Source organism: Takifugu rubripes, chromosome 22, assembly GCF_901000725.2.
Source record: "Takifugu rubripes chromosome 22, fTakRub1.2, whole genome shotgun sequence".
NCBI classification, from domain to species: Eukaryota; Metazoa; Chordata; class Actinopteri; order Tetraodontiformes; family Tetraodontidae; genus Takifugu; species Takifugu rubripes.
In genome coordinates this window covers 8,467,921-8,480,323 of record NC_042306.1, presented here as the reverse complement: position 1 = coordinate 8,480,323, position 12,403 = coordinate 8,467,921, and the positions used below count along the sequence as shown (strand labels likewise).

The 12,403-nt window shown below is 41.7% G+C and overlaps 1 protein-coding gene across 3 annotated transcripts in view; it reads right to left on the bottom strand.

Moving 5' to 3' along the window:
• The window catches only part of astn1 (astrotactin 1), a 254,474-nt gene that overhangs the window by 197,194 nt on the left and 44,877 nt on the right, over positions 1–12,403 (bottom strand). For all 3 annotated transcript variants that reach the window (XM_029830837.1, XM_029830838.1, XM_029830836.1), the window contains exon 2: positions 8,528–8,709. In XM_029830837.1, the coding sequence (XP_029686697.1) occupies positions 8,528–8,709 (182 nt within the window). The remainder of the gene's footprint in view (positions 1–8,527; positions 8,710–12,403) is intronic.

The window sequence follows — 12,403 nt, the reverse complement described above, 5'->3', positions numbered from 1 at the left end:
GGGAATATTGGTATGGTCACAGTCAGAGGATGGGTTAGGAAATCATATAGAAAAGCAAAAACAAACACTCAGGACATCCACAGCCACAGAGAATCGGTCAGGAACAGACTGTAGGACGCCCAGAGGAAGGACACCAGTCCTGCCCCAAGGATGGGTTAGTGGACAGGACACGGATAGAAAGAGACACAGCAGATTGCCAAGTGTAAGACAAAGTGTAAGAGAAGACAAAGGAGTCCAAATCTCTGGGAGATGATATGGATGGGGGTGGGACGTTAAGGGATCCAGTCAGAAGGAACGTGACAGAGACGCAGACATCTACTTGACTCTCTAAGGCGAATAAACGCAGACAGAAAATATGACACATTTAAACCAGCCTTTGAGCCTTTTCTTGATTCTAACTTGTTCTTTTGTGTTTTTAAGGTTACTGAAAGTGGGCAATTTGATAAAAATGACAGGAAAGGCGAGATTAAAGTGCAAAAATGATTGTAATTTACAACCATCCTGTCCAATTTTCCACAGTCTGCTTCTTAATCTGATGCTGCGTATCTGAGAGCTGAAATCCAGAGAAAATCAGAAAATGTCAAGGTTGCAGAACAGATGTGGCAGACAGCAACAATTTACCGCTACAGACAGATTTGTTATTTCTTTTTAATGATCCGCGCCTTCCGAACAAAACACGACTTAAAGCTTCACATCCAGCCAGGTGTTTCCTGTCCAGATTCTTCCTGCCACAAGTGTAGAAAATGAAATGAAAAATAAAGCTTTTAGTTATTCTGCTGAGGAAAATGATGCCGTCCAGTCAACGTGGTGGCACGAGTGACCTGACCCACAATTCCTAAAACCTAGCATTTCAAACATGGTGTCCCAAAAGATGCACAGAAATGGGTCTCAATGGCTGACATTCATTTAAAATGGAAAAAAGGCAGAGGCCCATTAGCATAAGTTGTTTGCTCAATCTGCGTGGTCAAGGGCATTAACAAATGACACAGCGCTATGGGCCACATTATGCATCGGATTATACGCAGTGATCGAAAAATCCACTTAAGTTAAAATGGATACATTTATAGCGCAATACATTCATAGCGAAAGTCGCCACAGTCTCACACTAAAACTCTCTCTCACATGGACACATCCGGCCAGGAAATCAAAAGATTCTGGCACCGGCCCATGGAGTTAATTGGCCGATTCTGTGACCCTGCAGTAAAAGTAAACACTAAATTAATTCTGATCGGGGCTCCTCTGCCCATTAAACACAATTATCGCTGAGCTAAATCCCACCTGTGTACACATCTGCTGATTACAAGTCAGATGAAAAATGGGACTGATAAACTTTGTAATGCAGTCAGCAATTCGTCAGCGTAGTCAACTGAACGCAGACAGAACAAAGAGAATAAAGAAGGTGATAGGGGATCCTTAATGGTTCTTTTAAACTGTGTCTATGATACATTATAATGCGGCTCTCCTGGAGAGTTGACACTAGCAAACAGTGCAGATTGCACACCGTTTAGCTTCTGATTGACTCCTGAGTTAAACAGACAAAGCTGTCAAGCGTCAACTTCATGAAGCGATGTTGAATCTAATCTGACTCGGTGACAAATGTGATTCCAGCCCATCAAACAGCATTAGCACCCCCCATACAGGAGCCTAATATAGATGATAAGAGCAGAAAAATGTCATTAGAAAGAATCAAAGGGAAGACTAAGTGGACTGCGTCTTCCTTCAAAGCCAATAAAAGGAGACCACACATCAGAGCATGCCAGCGCTCCAGCCTATAATCCACTTACTAACGGATGAGGATGATGTTATAATGGCACCAGTGATCCTCATGACTTACACTCGCTGTCATGTAAGTCTTGGATGGAAGCGAGAAGACGTGGCCTTTGTCAGCCTGACAGAGCGAGAACAGTATTAGCACTGAACGATCGTTCCATCACTTCGGATGTGAGGCTTTAGTGGGCAGCAAATCTCAAACATCTACATAGACTGACAGCTACAATAAGCGACCTTTTAGGCTTCATGATGACCAAATGGTTGGACTAGTATAGATCCCAGGTTACAGATGATATAGCAGTTCCTGGTGACTGGCCCAGTGCTCTCAAGGTAAAATATGTCTTACCTCCAGTGGATTTAAATTAAACTTTGCTGAGCTGATTTTGTCATTGAACGAGTGTGAAAGTCACAGAACCATTTCACACATGTCACACCAGGGTTTTTGAATTAGTATTAATGACAAGAATGGTTTCACCCTCTTGATTCCATTCGGGGGATTTCAGTAGTAGTTAATATAGCATTCACTCACAACAGGGTCTGAGCAGGTGTAGTACAACGGCATATGTCAAATGGCATATGTCACATAAAATGCCATTTAATGTTTAGTGTTTCCTTGGGGGCCACAGCAGCACTGTGACAAAGCCTCTCTGCTGTCACAGGTCAGCGTTGTAATGGACTCTCCGGCAGAAGCGAGTCCTTGCTAGGTCGTGACACAACAAGAATTCAGTAAAACAATCTCTTTCTGCCTGAAACAGGAATCCCTGCTGGGGGACAAAAAAAATCATCTCTGGAATTCATTTTCTTCTTCATCTGTGAAAACAACATTTCAGGACCCGCTCACGGGAGTTCCAATGACAGTTTTGCAGTTGGGTCAATTGTCTCAGCGAGAACTGTGACAAGTCATAAAACTAAATGCAGGGCTGAGTTGGTTGCGCATGGTCTGTGGCACTGAGGTGGGATGCATTTAAATTCACAGCCCAGGCATCTGAGAGTGCACAGTAAAAGAAGCTCTTTTTCATAAACAAACATCTGTCCTGTTGGCTCCGCTGCACATTACACTGATCAAGAGTTCATTTCCACAGTCATTCGAAATAAGAAACATTTAGGTCTGTATAAGGCGAAGCTTATGCACAGCAAAAAATGACATTTGAGACAAATGACCAGCTGCAAGATGGAGGAAGAGACTAAACACCACGCTGCGTGTATGAGGTATTAAATACAGCAGGGACAGGGAAACTACAGCAACGAAACAACTACTCTAGCTGTGGAGCAGTGCCTGCTCGTCTCACTCATGATGGTTTCTTGTGTTCATACACAAGATGTTTGATGTTGATGCAGCCATCTTCCTTTCTCAAAACAGCCGATATTATTAATTAGAAAACATGTCCATCCTCCGGCTTTATTCTAATTCTAATTGTTCCTCATAATCTTTAAAGGCTTTTTTTTCTTTTTGAAAGAAGCATTCCACCATTTTATGTTTCGTATGCACACTCCTTTGGGTGTGACTAATTCATTTATTGGAAGAGAGAGAGAGAAATAAAGACACGCCGTGTTTCCAGAAATCCTCTAAAATTAAAATTTATGGTACAATGCAAAGAAAGTCATGGCTTTGGCGCTCTGCACACAACCTTGGGACTCATATTTCATGTCTGTATTTTCAAGAATGTGATGATAAAGGTGCAGTTAAGTTCAAATAACAGAGGACAGGACGTCTTCTTATCAACTTCTCTGACCAGAACAAGGAAAACATTCCATTAACTTGAATCACAGTTGGAATTTGGAATGTGTGAGATGGAAAAAAAAAAGAAGATATTTTTGACCTATGTCAGGATTTGTGTTAAATACAGACCTAAGGATTTGTGCAGATTTTCAGTATTACTGGTGCCTTTTATATTTTTCAAAGAAGAAATGAAGCATCTGGAGCAGAAATCTTTTGGAGCGGATGTCATCCGAGCCTGCTGAACCTTTCCTGTGCCCGTTTTTTTTGTTTTTACAGAATTACAGTTTTTTTTACGCATCACACTGATTCGGTCTAAGAATCATTAGAGTATTTATACTTGTAAGATCAGCGACGCAGGAAGGACAATTATTTGTCCTCAGATGTCCAGATTGAGTAACACTTCATTGATTGCTGGTTTCACCTTCTTAATCGTAATTTCTGCTTTCGCCGTATCCTCTATTCTGGGGACACTGATTGGAGAGATGAGGGAATTAAAAAAAAAAAATAGAATTTGTCTCAAGCCAAATAAGGTGATCTGCTCGTGTTTGTGAAAATGTGCAATCAACCAAAAAAAAAAATTAAAAAATCAAAGTGGTTTGTCTAATTAGCCCATTTAGAAATGTCCTTGCCTGCATTGATTTTTCCACACATTTTTCACAGCCTCAAATCGAGTCTGTGCAGCTGTCGTGCAGGAGAAGATCAGACTTCATTTATCGCTGAGATGTTCTGGCATCACTCATCATGTCCACCTCTACATTGGTAACACTGGTCCACAGCAGTGAGTGGAAGCGGAAAGGAGTTCTCTCTCTCTTTGGGTTGGAATGAATTGAATTTTCCCTTGTAGTTTTGTTTTTTCAAAGCCTTACCCTGCTGCTCTGTTGCCTACATCAAACATGGAAGCAGCACTGCGCACGGACACTCGGGCTGTGTGCTTTCCACGCCGCCCAGGGGGAACTTATGGATTAGTTTGTCTCGCTCAGCAGGTTTCTCACGGCAACCTGTGATGCTCCGAGAGCAGCGCTGGAGGCTGGGATTCAGCCGGGGCTTCAGCTTCACAAGTGGTCGGAGCCACATTGATTTAAGGTTTATACGATCGATGTTATCAGCGCCAGTGTGAGGAGGGTCAACACGTGAATGTCAATAGGCCATAAGCTGTTCATGTCATGTTTTACAAGAAGAGCAGCATCTAGGTGTCATTGCGAGGAAATGCTAGAAATTCTAGGACTTAATTTGGACATTTAAAGTGAAGAAAATTAGCAATTCTTGAAAGAAAATGGGTATTCTGGACATGTATTAACAATAAACTGTTGTCCAGAGCGTGGATCGTCAAACATCTAAATCAAAAACAAATGTACAGCCCTGTGGTTTACATTAAAGTATCACAGCCTGTAGGTGAATACATCATATCAAAGATAGTAAATATGAAGCGTGCCAGTTTTCTGACAGTGGACAGCAGCCGGCTGAATCAGACTTGATGAAACCTCACCAGGGGCTAGGAAACGGGCACAGAGCTTCATTCACACACCTCTATCATCGAACACAAGAAAAGTCTTTCAGAAAAGACGTTGTTTGCAAGCGTTTCTAAATTCGGTTTGATGTATTTATTAGTTGAGGTGGTCAATTCTGACTCCTGGAAGTAATAAGTGTTAAAAATAATAGAGCTAAATAGAATCCCAAGAAAGGAAAAACATCTTGTCAAGTCCCTGAGCCTGAACAGGCACATTAATCTTCACAGTAACGTCATTGATCTGGTTCTGTGTGGATAACTCTGTAATCCATGTGTGATTGCATTGATCCCTCCAAGCCCTGTGGCGAAACAAGCAATTAAAACTGAGAAATTGGAGATATTAAAAATGAGAATTGTTCATCGATAATTAAGTGGATATGTAGAAATGCGTGTTTCTTGATTTGTATAGGTTTTTTAAATTGGCAAATGTAGGTGTTGCTGTCTGGTTTATACTGAATTTGGAGGTAGACGTTTGAACAGACAGCCTTTTTTTTTCACAGACATACAAGGTTAGTCATCTATTATGGATGACCCAGCATGATCAGTGGAGTGGAGGACACTGTGGTCACCTTGCTGCTGCATGCGAGCAAAGAAACTTTCAACACTCCATGAATAAAGGGTCTGACTAGAGAAGAATGCACTTGAATGAAATGGCACAGCGTTCCCTTTATGGTTTTAATTCTGAAACCAACACAGCAGTGGAAAAAAACATACATATCTTCTGTACAACAGACAAGAAAAAAAATCTCTCCTAGCCTTGGATAGCATCTTTGCTCTGTTAGCTTCAGCCTAGTTCCAATTTAGGACTGAACCCATGACACCTCTCGTTTTCAAGCCTAAAATGCAACTGTGGGAGTGTCGATATTTTGCCAAATGATTGAAGTGACCATGCTGGGAGGTGCAGACCAAGGGCCGTTACAGTATCATGAGATAAAAGCATAGCGGTGCTGCTGTAACATTCACCACATGAGAATGAGAGGCTTTCAATGAAGCACTCCAAAGATAGTGACTTCTAAGATCCACCTGGGGGTTGGAATGTGATAATTACTCCTGGGCTGCTATGGGATGAGTTCTGTGCTTTAAAAACAGTCTCAGTTGCTTCTTTAAAGTCTCAGTATTTCATCATTTCCTTGTGACTATCATGACTCATCATAGGGGGACAAATATTGGAACAACTAAAGCAAAATCCTTTACTACAGATTTCTACGATTGCCTGATGATGTGTCTGCTAAATGTCAAGGTAGCCTACATGCTGTCACACACCTGGAACCTAGTCCTGGGGGAGCGAACGGGCAGCAGGAGATGTGATTGACCTGTCAATTCTGACAGGATGATCATGCCTCCATGACATCAGCAGACGAGCCGCATCACCAGCCGACATCTGGTGATGCTTCCGATGGAGGCAGAAAAGAAACGCTGCAGCTGTCGAGTATTATGTGTTTTTTTTCTGTCTTAATTAATGAATAAAATATTGGCTTTAAAGCTGACAAAATAAGCATCGCAAAATGAAAGACGTAATCGAGAGCTAACAAAATGCAATGTGAGTCCTTTAAAATTAGCAAAACGAGATTACAATTGTCAACCATTATCATCAGCTATAAATGTTGCAGGCAGGAAGCGACATGACAAGAAAGTTGCTCACAGGGCACAAAAGACTTCTGCCCATGTCCAGTGCCCTTAGACATTTGCTGTCTAAGCTGTGAGCTTGAGTAAGCATGAGGTCCAGTGAGCGCCAGTGCCACGTTCCAGGATTAAAAACCCCTGGGGCCAAGAGCACATCAGCAGGACGACCCCAGACGATGCCACGGGCACAAGGAGCTGTCATGGAAGGATAAGCGCCTTCACGGCATGAACCATAGAAGGAAGTAGACCTACGACAAAAGCCACGCCAGAAGAGACCAAGTGTAGGCTCTCCAACATGCCCTAAAACAATCAGCCAATAGTGTTGCTGCATTTAGCCCTACAATTGAAATGTCTTGACTTATTATTGTGCATGAATAATAAATCTTCATATCACCAGAAGCATTTGTGACATCAAGGTGAATTTGCGGGTTCCACATCTCAGAACGCACTGTTTGCTTTCTACCTCCCAAGATTGTGTTGTGAAAAGTGGCCAATTGGCTGGGATTAAACAGCCTGTAAACCAGCCACCACAGGGCCCATGGACACGTATTGTCCCCACAAGGGATTGAACAAGTAGAACAGCTTTGGATTTATAGGTCGAGGCCTCCAGCCGGGTGGCGAGCTGCAGTAGCGCCTGGGCAGAACAGTGGCGACGCTGCTTCCATCTGTTGTCACGGTCTGCTCATATCTGCATGCTAATCCTTCTCTACCCACACCTTCATGAAAGCGCCCACGTGGCAGTGCAGCAATAGCTCTTTCAGGATGAGGAATTAGTGGCGCTAGGAGGACAAAGACCTGTGGGTGGCGGGATGTGAAATGCAGATGGAGCTAAGAGTCAAAATGTGAGATTTAAGTAAATTCAAAGAATTAGGTGAAGAAGCTCCTCACTGGGGTGTTTGCTCTTATTTCCACATAAAAAAAAAAATAAATAAAAAAAATTTATATATATATCTGCTGCCAGCAGATTGTCATCATGTTTACTTATACATGCAAGGTGCAGTGGAGAGTCAAGGTCAGCTACTTGTTTCAAGGTCTGTCGCCATTCTGTGACATTCCACGGCAGCTGAGATGCGCTTCTCTGCTTCTATTCAGCAGATGCAGCTGCTGGCAAAACAAACAACCACAAAACCTCCTTCACAAGCTGACTAATCACTTGTATATGCAGATATGATATGTTTCAGTATTTGAAAATACATTTGCATCTATCACGGCATGATTGTAATGACTGGGCTGGAAAGGGCACTTGGAGTAGGTGTGGCATATCTAAGATCTAATAAATATACATTCCCTCTGGCAAGAGGAGGAAGCTGGGAGATCTAAAGATTCAGTTCCTACTTCTGACAGAGCAGATAAGGTTTAACAGAGTGCAGCCATGCAAAAATTGACATGTGCGACTAAAATATGGATAAGTGAATATGTTTTCCTACAGAAGTACAAGTTTTAACTGTCATTTGCAGAATGTATCTCCAATGACAAAGACAAAGGATACTATTGTTTCAAGCTTTGGTGGTTTAAATATTTAGATATCTAAATTGAAAGGTTTGCGCCATTGCAGAAACAATTCTTACAAAAATATCCAAGATGTGCACGATGTAAAAAGAGCCTGCTGGATGCTACTAGCATCTCCATAAATCTATAGAAATGGTAGAGATGGTCTCTGTGACTGGAGTATTCTGAACAAATACATACTCACATGTATTATGAACAGAGCCAAGTGATGTTTCTGCTCAAAAGAAAATTAATTCAAGTTATCTAAATGGAACCATAACGGAGGGAAAAAAATTCTGTTTATTAAGGTTTTGGAAAATCAAATCTCTAAGAAAAGAGGTGTTGTGGTGTTGAAAGATTCAAAACCGGTTGTTTTTAGCTGGTTTTAAACACACAGCATAAGCAGAAAAGAGGATTACCATGACGGAAATGTGCAGGATGCGGAGCTCTTCCTTGGCCGAGTCGTTAGCTGGGTCTTCGGTCGGGTCCGGAAGGTTCAAGCCACCGTCCTGGTGGTGGATGTGGAAGAGCAGAGTGCCATTTTCCAACCACTGCTGCCTCCAGCGCACCAGAGGGATGTCTTCAGAATTGCCAGAAATCTCTAGAAAACATGTAGCAATGCAATGAAAAATTAAAAGATGAAAAAGACCATTATTTTACTATCATCAGATCAGAAACAGCTTTGGTGAGGTTTAATTATGTCGAAATAGAATAGCAGGAATACAGCAGCACCTCCTATAAACTCAGAAAGACATACAAAATATTTTGAATTTTAAAACTGGTATCATTTCCATATGGTCATCCTACACTGGCACAATCAAATGTTCTTTGACACTATAAAACAGTAAAGTTGCCTCTCCGGAAATTCAATAAAAAATTGGGACCTCCAAAAGCCAAACATCTCTTCAAAAATACCTTTTATCAACTATACTACATTGCCATGAGAGCGCTAATAATTCCAAATGATTCTGTTCTTATGGCATTGTTAAGTCCCATGTTTTTAGGACAAAATGCAAAAAAGTAAACAATTATTATGCCTTGCTGTATCAACATTAAAAAGAAAAACAGCACAAGAAATAAGCGTTGTGAGCACTGGAGCAGAAGATAGTTTGCAAGCTATGTTCTACCAGAACTTCAGAGCCAATAGATGTCAGCCCTCTCGGGAAGAAGTATTAGTTACATATGCCAAAACGCACAGTGCAGAAATGGAAACCGCTCAAAATGCATGGCAGAGCCCCATGAATGACCACATTTGTTTTAAAAGTAGAGAGGAAGCTAACCAGAACATATAAATCGCAGCAAAGATTAGAGCAGACCAAAGACTGCTGTCCCCCCCCACCTCAAATCCACGTGTAGATCCAGATAATATTTAAATGCTCATGGTGATTCTCTCCGTTTCCATAACTTTGCTTCACACACATCTCCTGATGAGGCGAACTAAAAGAGAACATAGTTTTCTCTACAGAAGAACTAAAGTGTGTGGGCCCATGGAGCTTCTCAGTTTGAAGGAGTTCAAGGAACTTCCTTTTGGTTTCTCGAAGATGTTTCACCTCTGAAAGACCCACCAAAGGAGCCCAGAATGGGTGGGTCCTCTGACCTGGCCTTTGGTGCATAAGCAGTAACACTAGTCAGGACCTGTTGGACGCCTGACAACTCCTACAATCATTGGGACACGCAAAAGCTCTATATGTTTTTAAAGTGATGCATAATTTACATGATTTGGTTCCTGATGGACAGATATCATTGTTGGCAGCTGAGGCTCTGTTTAAAAGTGCCGTTCTGAAGTCTATCCATACTTTACGTCCTTGCGAAAGACTATTGCAGTAATTGCTAGTATGAGACAATGCCCCCAACTCTGCTGCTATACAAGCTACATCAAATAATTCAAAGACACAGCTGTTGCAATGAACTTAAGACAGAATTTGTGCATGCACAATGCAGAGCAGAGCAGGACGGTGAGGCTGTGCTGAGGGGACACACACACACCATTAGTGAGTAGTTCATAATTGATCAAAGTCCATTCGATGTGCTTTTTTATTCGTGCAGCTGTGCTAGCAGGGGGGAAATAAAATCGCAGTCGGTAAATAATAATGAGGATAAGGCCTCAATCAAAGGCAAAAGTCAGAACTCAGCGACTCGAGCAGCAAGTTAGGCATTTCTGGTGGCGTGGGACATAAGGGTGAAGACGTGACCAACACACAGAATAGAAAGACAATGGCACCAAAATAATGCAGACCAACCCAGGGTTTCAAAGAATTGTTATGCTTCCTGAGAAGGGAACATGATTTTACATTTGATCTGGACTCTTAAGGTTTGAATCTTTTGCTGCTTCTGTAATTGGTGTTTTGGATTTGGTGACATAATGTTTAAAAGACACATTTATACTCAGGTGAACAATCATAAGCGTGAATTATAAAACGCCATCACGGAAGAAAAATACATTTAACACATTGGTTCATTAGCAAAATACCTAACACAAGGGGTGTTGGAGAGTTTAGCGGCAATTAGCACCAGGCGGCACTTCAGCAATCTTAACACATTCTGAATGACATTGTTCAGCTTTCGCGTGTACTGAACCCCCCCAACACACAAAACCTATTACCAATTTTAGTTATGCATTAAGATATTAGTCATTTCCTTTCCTCCAGAGTCCATTCTATTGCTTATATTTGTTGCAGCATCTTCTAGTTCCATTTCATTGGAGACATTTCTAGAAATAATACAGATTCATCATAACAAATACATTTGAAAACCTTGTTGCATGACTTATAGTTTTGCCTTTAAACTGGAAGTCAAATGGATACAACCTTCTGTACCCCTGACAAAGGAGTCTCTGTCCCGTATTTCTGTCCCTAGCCTCTGTCCTTCAAAGAAAATGACATACATCTCGAGGATGGTGTGGGCCTTGCTCATATGTCTGCGTTGTTTTTATACACAGTTTAGTACTCTTCTAGGCCAGGAAATGTTGTAAAGGTTCGTAATCTTTCAGTTTGATCTAACCTACAGCTGTACCAGATTTTAACTTTTTTTTAAATATCTTTTAATCGCTTTATCCATTTCAAGGTCACAGGGAGGAGCCTGCCTAGCTGCCTATGGTCAAGGCAGCATTCTCCCGTGAATGCAGTGCAAGCTCAGGCCTCTATGTGAGCATTTGGGGGTTCGGTAACTTGCTCAGGGGTATCTTGGCAGTGCGCTGAAGATGTCCTGGCTCCACTGCTAACACCACCAAAGTTTTAGTCCACACCAAGGTTTCAAACAGGAACCCTACACTCCTCCGCCCAGTCCACGACAGACAGAGCAGCCACCGACTTTGCCGTCCTGCTCAAAATAAACTATATAATCTGATTCCTCATTGCTTCAGCACATGTAAGTTCCACTGATGTGTTGTCACATAGTATCATTTCATTTTTATATTCCAAATTCTATTTTCAGCAAAGCTCACTGTGTTGTCCCTATTGCCTTATGACCTAATGCTGGTCTAAAACATCAAAAGCCCCTTATAGATTTGTGCAATGTAAACATCATCTGGAAGATTATCATCTGATTTGGCTCTAATTGGAAATATTTATGCCGATCCTCTTTCTGAATCGAGTCCAGATACACCCCAATCTGTTTGGGGCAAAACTAACCTGACTGCAGGTGTGTGCCCAACGTCCACATGATGCTTTTCCGCTTTTGCATTGTTTAGTGGCAAAAGGATATGATGTGAACATGGTGGCAAAGCCTAACTGCTCTGTGTCTGATACAAATTTCATACTAGACACTTTGACAGAGCTCAGAATCACTGAATGACTTGATGGTCAAAAGGCTAGAAATTCTGAGCTATTCAGACAAGTTCAAAAGCTGGAGGACAAAAGCTTGAAAAGCTGGGGGGTGCCGGAATTCACCGAACTACAGATCAAATTAAAAATCACAGGAAAAGCTTGAAAGCTGGCTATTACATAGCAAAAACCCAGAATGGGAAAGGTGCTTCTAACCCCACCAGTTTTCCACTTCTGCATTTGTTGCCAGCAAAGGCAGAAGCGCAGTTTCCTCTGCAGTTCTTTTAGGGAACATAAAAGACTCTGCATGTCACTCAACTAAACAGCGGCTTTGGATTTTCCAATCCCTCAAAATTTTAATCCAATCAAGAAAATTTGCGCATGTAAACACCACTAATGGTTCGACTGTCAACATGACCAACATTTGCTCGTCCATTTGCCTTTATGCATTTTTGAATAAACAGCCGGTGTTTGCAAGTAAATTGGGAGCTGCATACATGATCCTGCGTGATGCACCCACTAAAAGGATCTTGC